Below are 14456 nucleotides of genomic sequence, written 5' to 3'. Positions count from 1 at the left end.
CACTGTTAGAAATCATGAAGCCCAGTACAGCCTACCTGACAGGGCTTGGGACCTGAACCCGACCACCCCTCCCCCAAAGGCTCGCAGGCAGCAAGCGGAAAAGGAGGCAGCGTGGACTGTGTGCCTTGCAGCAATGTGGGTTAAATGGTTAAACAGTTAAATGGTAGGTATCAGGTGCATGAACAGAATTTAAAAAAAGCAGGTGCCAAGAATAAGTAATGTACAGAGTGCAGGGGTCAGTACTATGTAACTTACACTGCTGTGGCCAAAGTTTTAAGAATGACACAAACATTCATTTTTACAAAGTCCGTTGCCTCAGATTTTATGATGGCAAAATGCATATACTCCAGAATATTATGAAGAGTGATCAGATGAATTACAAAGTCCCTCTTTGCCATGAAAATGAACTTAATCCCATAAAAAATATTTCCACTGCATTTGTGAAGAAGGCTTCAGGGGACCCAAGAAAGTCCAGCAAGAGCCAGGACCGTCTCCTACAGTTGACTCAGCTGTGGGATCGGGGCACCACCAGTGCAGATCTTGCTCAGGAATGGCATCAGGTAGGTGTGAGTCCATCTGCACACACAGTGAGGAGAAGACTTTTGGAGGTTGGCCTGGTGTCAAGAAGGGCAGCAAGGAAGCCACTTCTCTCCAGGAAAAACATCAGGGATATTTTGAAAAAGGTACAGGGATTGGAAGAATGGTCAAATATTTCCATAAGAGATGCAAGAAAGGAGAGAGCGGCGCCAGCTTAGTATAGTACAAGTTTATTTAACACTGTTAAAATTGGTGACTCACTGTCCGAGGTTGGACAGTGAGTCACCAATTTTAACAGTGTTAAATAAACTTGCACTATACTAAGCTGGCGCCGCTCTCTCCTTTCTTGCATCTCTCAGGGCTTCTCCACGCTTCAGCCGGCTGCCACGGACTATAGCTTCCCTACAGTACCAAACTTTGTTCCCCCCCCCCCCCCCACGCAGCCCCATAACCCCCCCCCCCTCCCATCCACCCACATTCCTTGTACCACCTTGGGATATTAGAAGAGCGCCATGACACCCCCCACTTTCAAATATTTCCATAGACACACTCCTAAACCTTGTGGACAGCCTTCCCAGAAGAGTTGAAGCTGTTATATCTGCAAAGGGTGGGCCAACTCAATATTGAACCCTATGGACTAAGACTGGGATGGCATTAAAGTTCATGTGCGTGTAAAGGCAGGCGCCCCAATACTTTTGGTAAGTGTGTGTATATATACAATATATATATATATATAATCAATTTATTACACACATCTAGAAGGCAAAGAGTATTTCTGTGGTGATACCTTTAATGGATAAATAAAATGTAAAAAAAAAAAAAAAAAAACAATACTTTTGGAATTCTCATGCACAGAAATGCCTTCAAAAGCTATATACTGTAAAGTCAGACCAAAAAGGAACAAACAAAGAGAAGTTCATAGTCAGGATTTACATACGCTTTATTGCTGTGGGTTTTATTCGCTGTCAAGGTTCCAGTAGATGTTGGTGCCATAACCTCTGCCCCAGTTTTCCTGGTTCAGAATGTCTCCATTCTCTTGCAGCATCTTATGGAGCCACCCTTGCATGCAAGGACTAGACTTATGTCTCCCTACACTGGGGAGCCTTAACATAAACACAGCCCAGTAAAGGGAACCTGGCACTATTTTTACTATAGAAATGTTTCTAAAGCAAGTCATACCTTAGAAGAAGACCGGACATACTCATATTTCCTGCTGACCACACCACCAAATGCTGATCCCAAGAAATCTGCTGAAAGACCCCCCACACTTCTCATTGATTCCTCCTGCTGATGTGTACCTCACTATTGTATCTTTTAATGGGTGAAGTGTGAAGGGAGGAACCAATGAGAGCTGCAGGGGACCCAGGAGATCGACACTCCAAGGTGTATTGGTTTACACAAGACTCCTCAAGGGAGTAGCAGCAGGAAAGGCAAGTACCCGATGTCTATTCTTCTATTATAAGAAAGGTAATTAAAACTTTTTCTATAGCCACAAGGTCACCCTAAAGTGTATGTAAAACCAAAACTTTATTTTTTGTTTTAGATTGTGTAGAAATAGAAACCTTGTCAGGTTATTTTTTTTTTTTTTTTGCTGTCTGTGTCCCATTGATCTTCATTTTCTGTCTCAGAGTCAATCACCAAGACAAACAGAAGGACACAGACTGCAATAAGAACTACTACAAAAATTACCTTTATATACACTTTAATATATCATATAAAGTATACAGTAAACTATTCTCACAAAGATATCCATGGCTTGATAAAACAATTGCCCACAGAACTGACATTTACCTTAAAACATCCTATGTCCATAAGCAGCATAAAAAGAAAAAGACTTAAGATCAGATGCAGGACTAAGAACTACAGCAAAAAAAAAAAAAAAAGTGGCATAAAACCTACACTCAACCCAATTTATTTTGTTTTAGGTGGAGGGGGTATGGGCACCTAATATATGTAACCAGGCCTCCTCTTTATTCAGATTCTGTGTGATGCACATTGAGGTTCCTCTGGTGATCTCCTCCACCTCCTCACTGCCTGGGGAATTCAGGTTCCCCTACTCAACAAAGTGCAAGCTCATATACAGGAAGATGGTCTAGAACTATACTCAAAAATAGTAAATAAAAAATAAAAAAAAATACAAACACATGTATAAATAAATAATAAAAAATAAATAAACGGGGCAGGCTCAATGGATCATCAGGTCTTTTTTCTGACGTCATTTTTTCATAGTTGTATTGTTGGTAGGTTGAATAAAGACACTAGTCCATCCAGTTCAACCTGCGTAGGTGTGTAAATGTCAATGGCTATTTGCCATATCCCAGTATATTGTGTTCGCTAAGATGCCGTATAAAGAGGCTTTTAAAACTATCAATACTTCCTGCTGACACCACCAATTGTGGAAAAGAATTCCACATCCTTACCACCCTGACAGTAAAAACCACCCCTTTTCAAGGTTTCTTACTGGTAGACACCATGTCAAGAAGGTCCCAATCAACCACTTAAGCCCCGGAGGATTTGGCTGCTGAAAGACCAGGGGGTATTTTGCGATTCGGCACTGTGTGACTTTAACGGACAATTGCGCGGTCGTGTGACGCTGTACCTAAACAAATTTGACGTCCTTTTTTCCCCACAAACAGAGCTTTCTTTTGGTGGCATTTGATCACCTGTGCGATTTTTTGATTATGCGCTATAAACAAAAAAAGAGCGTCAATTTTGCAAAAATAACAATATTTTTCACATTTTTTTTATATGAAATTCCCCCCAAAAAAATGTAAAAATCAAAATTTTTTAACATTTTTGGCCAATTTGTTTTATGCTACATATGTTTGGTAAAAAAAAAATCGCAAAAAGCGTATTTTGATTGGTTATCGCGTTTACTAACAAAGGGAAAGATTTCGTGTAAAGGCAGACGTCCCAATACTTTTGGTAATATAGTGTATATATTTTTATGATGGTCAAATGGAAGAATGCTCCTTACACTTGTGGTCAATGGGAAGAATTACCCCCTTACATATAACTTAAAAGATCAATGTCATCAGTGGGGACTTATCGGAGATGCAGAAATTGCTCAAGGAACCCCTAGCAACTTCTGAACGAACCCTAGGTGAGAAACCCAGATCAAGCAAGAGCAAGTCACTCTACCAGCTCTGTCCTATAAGAGGCTTGCCAATGCTGGGTGTATAGTTCCAGCCTGATGTTGCAGAACAAGGACCCAGAAGGGAAGCAGCATGAAATCCCACCACCAACACCAATCCCACTGACCACCAATGGGGGCAGAGACCACTGACCAGCAATATTTAAGGGGCCACAAATGCCTCTGACTGGCAACATTTATGGGGGCATGTGTAGAGGCACTCTATGCATGCATATACAGGGGGGAAATAAGCGTATGACTATAGAGGTACTAATAAAAATATTCTCAGCATAAACTCACCAGGTTAAATGCTCCAATACCTAAAGATACACCACCTTGTAGGTGTGCATGGGACCGGCCCTTCTGGAAGGCATCAGACTGCATGATTGTGTTCATATCTCTGAAACCAGACAGAAATATGGTTTACACTGGGCACACACACACTGGCCTTTCTTATTAAAATACAAAGAGGTAAAATACATCAGGATACACACAAATATAGAAAGACAGGCTTCAATTTGACAGATTCACCGACTCACAAGAAAAATAAAAATGGTTCGGCTCTATAAAGTTTTCAGTTCAAAATTTCTGGAGTCCTAGGTTGCAGTAGAACTAAAGATACGTTTTTTTTTTTTTTTTTTAAATTTTGGATTTAGTGGAGAGGAATTAGACCCCCTATCAGGTTTGTATTGCTCGCTTTTCTACATTAACCACTTCAGCCCCAGAAGGATTTGCTCCCTTAATGACCAAACCCTATTTTGCGATTCAGCACTGCGTTACTTTAAGAGACCATTGCTTGGTCGTGCGACGCTGTACTAAAACTAAATTGATGTCCTTTTTTTTCCCAGAAATAGAGCTTTCTTTTGGTGGTATTTGATCACCTGTGCGAATTTTATTTTTTGCACTATAAACAAAAAATAAGTGACAATTGTGAAAAAAATATATATATATTTTTCACATTCTGCTATAGGACATTCCCAAAATAGAAAAATGTAAAAATCTAAATTTTTTAACATTTTAGGCCAATTTGTTTTCTGCTACATATTTTTGGTAAAAAAAAAAAAAAAATCGCAATAAGCATATTTTGACTGGTTTGCGCAAAACTTATCGCGTTTACTAACTACAGTAAAGATTTAACGTTTTTTTTTTTTAACTAGTAATGGCAGCGATCTGTGATTTTTAGCGGGACTGCAACATTGCGGCGGACAGATTGGACCCCTAAATGACATTTTTGACACTTTTGGGAGTACCAGTGACATTACTACAGTAATCAGTGCTAAAAATATGCACTGCTACTGTAATAATGACATTGGCAGTGAAGGGGTTAATAGTAAAGGAAAAAATAACTGCGCTATAGATGATAAATTAAAAAAAAGCTGCGACTTCAAGTGTGACCACACCCTTAAAAATATAAATGTAGAAAAAAATCGCGCTAAATGAAAATTGAACTAATTAAAAGTCCAAAAAAGTGTTCAAATAAATGTCCAATTATTCCCAATGTGAATGTTGAATAAAGCGAAGAAAAATGTCAATCCAAATTCCCTCTAGGTAATTGTTGTGGAAATTTTGGTAGACATTTCTTTAGTTAAAATAGTCATAATGTCTCCCAGTGTCGAGTTTTACCGATAATCGCCATTTACAGTGATTATCGCTTTAACTGTCATTGCAGGAAAGACTTGTTGGTGAAAATCTTCCATTGGATGAGATGGCACAATACTAGTAGCAGAGAGAGTCCATCGCACAGATCTATGTCTGCAGTTCGGGACCCTGTACTGCTGAGTTATGTTTGTGATATGGAAATTCTTATTTTACCAAGATTAATAGAGGGCATCTTTTAGTCACATTCGGATCCGTGTGATTGAAACACTGCTACTATTGTCTTATGCAGATAAAGCCTCATCAACTGGAACAGTTAGAATGGCCACTGTCATATTTGGTTTATATATGAATAATGTATGATTGGACCCACTAACAAGTAATGGACTCATGTTTATGGATTGACATGAATGAACAATGAAAAGCCATGTTCTCCTTGTGGCAGTTGAGCCCTTTGTTTGCTCATGTCCATTTATGGGCATGTACTCCACAGTTTCTATTGTGCTTTTTGAATGTATACGTGTCTGTGATTGGTGGTCTTGAAGCCACTCCCTGTAACTCCCTTTTTGTTCACTTGCTGTAAATAAACCAAGCCCTGCCCTGAGACTCACACAGAGGACAGAAGAAACAGGAAGCACACACACACACACACAGACACACACACAGACACACACACAGCAGCTCACACAGCCATTTCATCATGCAGACACACAGAAACTCTTACCCACACAGACACACACATACATATCCGGAGAGAGACCTGGCAGATGGCATCGAAATGACCCAGCGCGTCTGTTCCTTTCTTTGTCGCCGAGCGCTTGGTAAACCGTTACACAAAAGAGCGGTGCATTTGTACTTTTCAGTACAAGCTATTAATGGAGCTTGGTGTGTAATAATCTTGAGCGCACTGAAGCGGGTTTCTATGCTCCAAGCCCTATTAAATTTCCACGACAGTAATGTGCTTACCAGAACGTAGAATAACAAAGGCCCAGAATCCTTTGGAATGGAAATGGAATGGAAAAAAAGAAGAATAGATCAAATCTGCCACCGACATTAATACTGCTTACCAGAAGTCAATGTATTATTGGCAATAAATGATAGCAAAAAGCCAGAGCCAGGAATAATAAAGACATTCTTCACCAGAGAGGAGGAAAACCACCAGATGTTATCCACCACTGATAGGTCAGTCCCTTACCAGACTGAGTGCAAAACACTCTTATGTGAATAGGTATATTCCACCCCAAACACCTCCAAGCCTCTTACCAGATATAGGTAGTTAGTAGGTATTGGATGTCCTGGATGGATGGACCTTAGAAACCCCACAGGAACACAGGAAATAAATCAGACTCCAACTTGATTAACTCAGGAAGGTGGGTATTGTAATGTTGGTGGCGGATTTGATCTATTCTTCTTTTTTCCATACACAATTATTCTAGTTTAACACACCACTGGTGATTCACAATTATCAGTATATTATTCTTTATTTGTGGGATTTTATGCTATGGCGTTCTTCTATTATTTCTTTTCCATGATTTCACATATCCAAAATCCTGGAGGTTTATCAGAGGATATATACTACCACACCAAGTTTGCCGGTTTGGATTCTGGGCCTTTGTTATTCTACGTTCTGGTAAGCACATTACCTAGAGTGAAGGGGTTAACCCTGGGGTGATCAAGGGGTTAATGTATGCCTGCATGCTTACTGTGTGTGGGGGTTCTGTGACAGACACAGACAGATCGTATTTGTAGCTTATGCCCCATACACACGTGCAGATTATCTGCAGACTTTTGTCTGCAGACTTACCAAAACCATATAATATGAGGTCAAACCTAAACACTTTCAATTTGTATGCAATCCGGCAGGCCCTTGCACTACATAGAAAAGGTAAGTCTGCAGACAAAAGTCTTCAGATAATCTGCACGTGTGTATGGGGCATTAGCTGAAACTTCAGATCTGTCCCTGACTGTCTCACAGAAGATCCGCCTGCTTTGTTTACATAAGCAGGCAGGTCTTCTCTCTGTTTCCCGGACGATCGTGGGAGGAAGGCATCAAGCGCCGCCTTTCCTCCTGTGGCCCGCCTCCCGCTGTATCTAAACACAGCAGGAGCACGCCGCCGAAACCCCTTCCCCTCCAGTCATCGAATGTACTGATGAGGAGGTTTGTACGAACGTTAATGAGAAAATCTACTAGTGTATAGCCAATTTTACTAATGATCATGGGTTTCTAGTATAACATATTAGTGTTACTCCGAGGAAGCTTGGAAAAATGGCACTCTCCACCATAAACCATCACAGGTCTCACCGATATATCACGTAGCTGTTCCGAACCTTCATCCCTCCTTTTATGAAGTTGATCATGTTCTCATCCTGTATGGAAAGACAAAAACAGAACGGACAGGACATTCCAGTGTGGTCACAATACATAACTAGATAACAAAGAGGAAGAAACCAGAATTGGACTTCCTGGATTCATTCATCTGCCAGTAAAAGTGGAAGTACCAGTACAGCCTGTATAGAGTTTTTAGATGGCTCGTGTCGCCTTGCAGTCAAGACTTCTAAGTTAAAAGGAAACTATAGTCTATTCATAGTGAATATGCTGTGACCAGAGGTAAGAGTCAGAGGAATTCCAGGTATGGCAACTTTTACATAGTTACCTTGTTCCAGCTTGGACCAGTAGGTATGTGCCATATCTGTTGAGATCCATCTAGTACAGGGGTCTCCAAACTTTCTGAACAAAGGGCCGGTATACAGTCCTTCAGACTTTAGGGGGGCCAGACTGTGGCCATGGGGGGGGGGGGGTCGAAGAGCGCCGCACCGTTGGCCCCAGTGCGAGGAAGAGCGCCGCACCGTTGGCCCCAGTGCGAGGAAGAGCGCCGCACCGTTGGCCCCAGTGCGAGGAAGAGCGCCCTGTCGATGTCCAGAACAGAAATTAGGCCCCATTTCTGGAGTCAGTGGGAGGAAAAGTGCCCCAAGGGCCAAAAAAAGGCAAAGGGCTGCATCCAGGCCCCAGGACGCAGTTTGGAAACCACTGCTCTAGAAGCTGGAAATCAGTGTAGTATTCAAAGCTATTCCAGTGTTTTCCACTAGCTTCCCGGAACTGTGTTGAGTGGCTACCCTGCTGCAAGGTGAACACAGGTGGCCAGCTGCCTGGCACAGGCACCATTCAAAAAACACTTTGCATTTATTCATTGAATGCAAAGCATTCTCTAATTCAATTAGGTGGAGAGGCGGTGACGTCTTGCGCCTTACCTCTCTAATCAGAGAACTATTTCCACTCATTAAGAAAATGGAAAGTGTTGTCTGAATGGTGCCCATGCAGCGCATGCAACCTTGTGCATCAGTGTTCACATTCCATGAAGCCAATGCACATGCAGCTAATATGTGCAGATTCAATCAGTATATGCAGACAATACAACTCCTATTAACCTTTGGTATAGAATGGACACCACTATCTATGGAGATCTCATAGAATGGAGCCACTGTCAATCAACACCCTTGTAGGAGGAGTAAGGGAGGGCACACATCAGATTGGCTCCAGGGAGACCCTGCCTGGCAGTGTAGCCACACAAAAAGAAAAAAATATGTTTACCCATGTTCTGATGGCTAGTTTTCCTGAATTGACAAGATGGATAAAAAAAAGGTTGACAGCAAACAATGATTATGATGTATGATCACTATGCTCATTTTTTTCCCTACAAGGGTCTAAAAACACTTTAAATTGAGCTTCACCACTCTTGCTATCCCATCTAGCAGTAGCTGTGTATACAGAGACAGCACAGTGGCAAAGTGGTAACACTTCTGCCTGGCAGGACTAGGATTGTTAGTTTGAATCCCAACCATGGCACTACCTGCATTGAGTTTGCATGTTCTCCTTGTGCCTGCGTGGGTTTCCTCGCACACTCCAAAGATATGCTGGTAAGTTTATTGGCTCCTGTCTAATATGGCTCTATTATGTACAGGATCTCACAAAAGTGAGTACACCCCTCACATTTTTGTAAATATTTTATTCTACCTTTTCATGTGACAACACTGAAGAAATGAAACTTTGCTACAATGTAAAGTAGTGAGTGTACAGCTTGTATAACCGTGTATATTTGCTGTCCCCTCAAAATAACTCAACGCACAGTCATTAATGTCTAAACCACTGGCAACAAAAGTGAGTACACACCTAAGCGAAAGTGTCCAAATTGGGCCCAATTAGCCATTTTCTCTCCCCGATGTCATGTGACTCGTTAGTGTTACAAGGTCTCAGGTGTGAATGGGGAGCAGGTGTGTTAAACTTGGTGTTATCGCTCTCACTCTCTCATACTGGTCACTGGAAGTTCAACATGGCACCTCATGGCAAAGAACTCTGAGGACCTGAAAAAAGAATTGTTGCTCTACATAAAGATGGCCTAGGCTATAAGAAGATTGCCAAGACCCTAAAACTGAGCTGCAGCACGGTGGCCAAGACCATACAGCGGTTTAACAGGGCAGGTTCCACTAAGAACAGGCCTCACCATGGTCGACCAAAGAAGTTGAGTGCACATGCTCAGCGTCATATCCAGAGGTTGTCTTTGGGAAATAGACATATGAGTGCTGGGGTGGGGTGGGGGGGGGGGGTCAGCCTGTCAGTGCTCAGACCATATGGCACACACTGCATCAAATTGGTCTGCATGGCTGTCGTCCCAGAAGGAAGCCTCTTATAGAGATGATGCACAAGAAATCCCGTAAACAGTTTGCTGAAGACAAGCAGACTAAGGACATGGATTACTGGAACCATGTCCTGTGGTCTGATGAGAACTCATTTCAGATGGTGTCAAGCGTGTATGGCAGCAACCGGGTGAGGAGTACAAAGACAAGTGTGTCTTGCCTACAGTCAAGCATGTTGATGGGAGTGTCATAGTCTGGGGCTGCATGAGTGCTGCCAGCACTGGGGAGCTACAGTTCATTGAGGGAACCATGAATGCCAACATGTACTGTGACATACTGAAGCAGAGCATGATCCCCTCCCTTCAGAGACGGGCCGCAGGGCAGTATCCCAACATGATAACGACCCCAAACACATCTCCAAGACAACCACTGCCTTGCTAAAGAATCTGAGAGTAAAGGTGATGGACTGGCCAAGCATGTCTCCAGACCTAAACCCTATTGAGCATCTGTGGGGCATCCTCAAAACAGAAGGTGGAGGAGCTCAAGGTCTCTAACATCCACCAGCTCTGTGATGTCCTCACGGAGGAGAGGAAAAGGACTCCAGTGGCATCCTGTGAAGCTCTGGTGAACTTCATGCCCAAGAGGGTTAAGGCAGTGCTGGAAAATAATGGTGGCCACACAAAAATATAGAAACTTTGGAAATTTTGACTTAGGGGTGTACTCACTTTTGTTGCCAGAGGTTTAGACATTAATGGCTGTGTGTTGAGTTATTTTAAAGGGACAGCAAATTTACACTGTTATACAAGCTGTACACTCACTACTTTACATTGTAGCAAAGTGTCATTTCTTCAGTGTTGTCACATGAAAAGATATAATAAAATATTTACAAAAATGTTAGGGGTGTACTCACTTTTGTGAGATATTGTATATGTATGTACGCGAGTTAGGAACCTTGGATTGTAAGCGCTTTGAGGGCAGGGACTGATGTGAATGTACAATATATATGTAAAGCACTGCGTAAATTGTCAGTGCTATATAATATAATCACCTGTAATAAATACAGATTGCTGTAATCTCTTTACTGCAGGGCTCTCATGTCACAGCTCTCTAGTTATACATTTAGCAGCTGTAACAACTCTGTGTAAATGCTGGCTTATTATTGTAAACAATCACCTTGTAAAACAACCCATTTAGTTTCAAATAGAAATGAAAGGCAAAACATTTTTTTGTATAGATATAAAAAACATTATAAATACCTTTTTTTTAATAGGTGATCACATTCACTCGGTTCTCAGCTGCATATGAGCTGGGGGGGGGGGGGGAGCAGAAGCACACTGAGCTTCCCAGTGAATGACTGTGCAGAGAGGGCATGTCAGGACAAGTCTGATCATTGGAGGAAAGCAGGCTGAGTTCCCAGCACAGCTAGAGAACTGACCACGGTGTGCTCTCCTGCTTAATGTGGTCAGTTTTTATTAGGAAAGCAGAAGGACTGGCAGGAACACCAGGGATTTCACACAAAGGAAGTAATACATGAAAAACAGGATACTTTCTCATACAAGTACATGGTACAGCAGCCACATACAGTGCCTTGAAAAAAGTATTCATACCCCTTGAAAAATGTCCACATTTTGTCATATTACAACCAAAAAGGTAAATGTATTTTTTTGGGATTTTATGTGATAGACCCACACATACTCATAATGCAATACCTTCGAACGAAGCCCGCTCACCGCTGTCATTTTCCTCGGAGTTTCTTCCGGGTTCGCGGGCTCCGGCGCTGTGATTGGTCGGAGCCACAATGACATTGGGAGCCGCCGTTCACAGCACGGGGCTTGAAAGGAACGACACCCGTGACCGTTCCTTCAGAGCGCATGCGCCAGTGACGTCACTGGCAGCATGTCATGTAAATATCTCCTAAACGGTACATGTTTAGGAGATATTTACAGTACCTATAGGTAAGCCTTATCATAGTCTTACCTATAGGTAAATGTTTGCAGAGGAAGTTTACTTCCTCTTTAACTAAAATCTAGTGGAACCAATTGCTTTCAGAAGTCACCTAATTAGTAAATAGAGTCCATCTGTGTGTAATGTAATCTCAGTATAAATACAGCTGTTCTCTGAAGCCCTTAGGTTAGGTTCACACTGGGGCGGCTTCAAAGTCGTCTGACTCTGAAGCCTCCCAGTCCAGGGCGACTTCAGCGGGGCTTGCAAACGACTTCTCTAATAGAAGTCAATGCAAGTCGCCCCCAAAGTAGTGCAGGAACCTTTTTCTAAGTTGGAGCGACTTGAGTTGCTCGAATTAGAATGGTTCCATTGCACTGAATGAAGCGCGACTTGTCAGGCGGCTAAGTCGCCTGACAAGTTGCCCCAGTGTGAACCGGGACTTAGAGGTTTTTTCAGAGAACCTTAGTGAACAGCATCATGAAGGCCAAGGAACACACCAGACAAGTCACGGATAAAGTTGTGGAGAAGTTGAAAGCAGGGTTAGGTCATAAAACAATATCCCAAGCAGCTTTGAACATCTCACGGAGCGCTGTTCAATCCATCATCCGAAAATGGAAAGAGTATGGCACAACTGCAAACCTACCAGGACATGGCCGTCCACCTAAACTGACAGGCCGGGCGAGGAGAGCATTCATCAGAGAAACAGCCAAGAGGCCCATGGTAAATCTGGAGGAGCTGCAGAGATCCAAAGCTCAGGTGGGAGAATCTTTCCACAGTTGTGCACTCCACAAAGCTGGCCTTTATAGAAGAGTTGCAAGAAGAAGCAATTGTTGAATGAAAGCCATAAGATGTCCCGTTTGCAGTTTGTGAGAAGCCATGTGGGGGACACAGCAAACATGTGGAAGAAGGTGCTCTGGTCAGATGAGACCAAAATGTAACTTTTTGGCCTAAAAGCAAAACGCTATGTGTGGCAGAAAACTAACACTGCACATCACCCTGAGCACTCCATCCCCACCGTGAAACATGGTGGTGGCAGCATCATGTTGTGGGGATGATTTTCTTCAGCAGGGACAGGGAAGCTGATCGGAGTTGGTGGGAAGATGGATGGAGCCAAATACATGGCAATCTTAGAAGAAAAGTCTGCAAAAGACTTGACGGGGAGGAGATTCACCTTCCAGCAGGACAACGACCCTAAACATACAGCCAGAGCTACAATGGAATGGTTTAGATCAAAGCATATTTATGTGTTAGACTTGCCCAGTCAAAGTCCAGACCTAAATCCAATTGAGAATCTGTGGCAAGACTTGAAAATTGCTGTTCACAGACGCTCTCCATGCAATCTGACAGAGATGAGCTATTTTGCAAAGAAGAATGGGCAAAAATGTCACTCTCTAGATGTGCAAAGCTGGTAGAGACATCCCCAAAAAGACTTGTAGCTGTAATTGCAGGGAAAGGCGGTTCTACAAAGTATTGACTCAGGGGGGTGAAAAAAATCCACACCACACTTTTCACATATTTGTAAAAAATTTTGAAAACCATTTATCATTTTCCTTCCACTTCACAATTATGTGGCAATTTGTGTTGCTCTATCACATAAAATCCCAATAAAATACATTTACGATTTTGGTTGTAACAGGACTAAATGTGGAACATTGCAAGGGGTATGAATACTTTTTAAGGCACTGTATCAGGAATATGAAGTGTTGGGGTAACAAATGCTTGAACCTTCATGTACATAAAGTCTGCCCAGAAACGATGACATCATCCCTACTTTCCTGTTTGGAGGGAGTTCATTTATTTTTCCTATTGGCTGAAAGCACAGCCATTAGAAAATAAAAACTCATGCAATGCACTTCCAGCAATTACAGCACACTCACTCATTAGAAGGTAATCTATGCCTGACTCTATAAAAAAGTAAAAGAACACAAACCTGCAGGAAAATCAGAGCAGCTCTCTGTAATAAACACTCAGCATAGCAAACCTCCGCGTGCATTTCAACTGCAACATCAAAAAAACAACATTGTAACAAAACTGAGACATAATTGATTAGCAATCAAACTATGCCCTGCAGCTGAAGCTGAACTACAAGTCTCAGCTTGCCGACCCAGGCAACGCACCGTTCACATATGGGCGATTTGGAATCGCAGACAGAAATCGCTGCAATTCTGCTTACAAATCGCATTAAAATAAGTGATGCACGTCTGGGTACCATTCATCCCGAGTGGCGTGATTTTGCTGTGATTGGCACGCAACAATCACAGCAAGACGCAAGTGTAAGTTCGTCCTCGTGGCTCAGGGCCAAAATTTGGTCCCTGAGCCTCTTTGGAGGGACAACGCACATAGGCTGCCCTATGCGCGACACGCATTGCCATGTGATAATTGCACAAACAAAATTGCATGCGCGAACGCAAGTTCCCCATTTGCGCCGTGTGAACGGGTCCGATAGGCAAACCTTTTTTTTGTTTTAGTTTTGGATTAGCACACCTGTCAGGTTATTTAGGGATATTCACCCTATTTGTCCTGTTTACCATTATCAAGAAGAGCGAAAGTGAAAGAAAATTTTGGGTTGTCACCAGAACAGGAATAGAGAAAATCGTCCAATGGGGATTGGTTC

The 14456-nt window shown here is 42.5% G+C and overlaps 1 protein-coding gene across 1 annotated transcript in view; it reads right to left on the bottom strand.

The window, feature by feature from the left end:
- The window catches only part of LOC309555318 (tetratricopeptide repeat protein 39A-like), an 83362-nt gene that overhangs the window by 22687 nt on the left and 46219 nt on the right, over positions 1-14456 (bottom strand). Inside the window, exons 5-7 of the mRNA XM_082257274.1 lie at positions 13773-13840; positions 7569-7633; positions 3971-4070 (exon numbers count right to left, since the gene is read on the bottom strand). Of these exons, the coding sequence (XP_082113400.1) occupies positions 3971-4070; positions 7569-7633; positions 13773-13840 (233 nt within the window). The remainder of the gene's footprint in view (positions 1-3970; positions 4071-7568; positions 7634-13772; positions 13841-14456) is intronic.

The sequence above is a fragment of the Pelophylax lessonae genome, assembly GCF_965119305.1.
Source record: "Pelophylax lessonae genome assembly, chromosome: 4".
NCBI lineage: Eukaryota > Metazoa > Chordata > Amphibia > Anura > Ranidae > Pelophylax > Pelophylax lessonae.
Note: the sequence above shows the minus strand (reverse complement) of the source record. Positions and strands in the feature narration are given on the sequence as shown.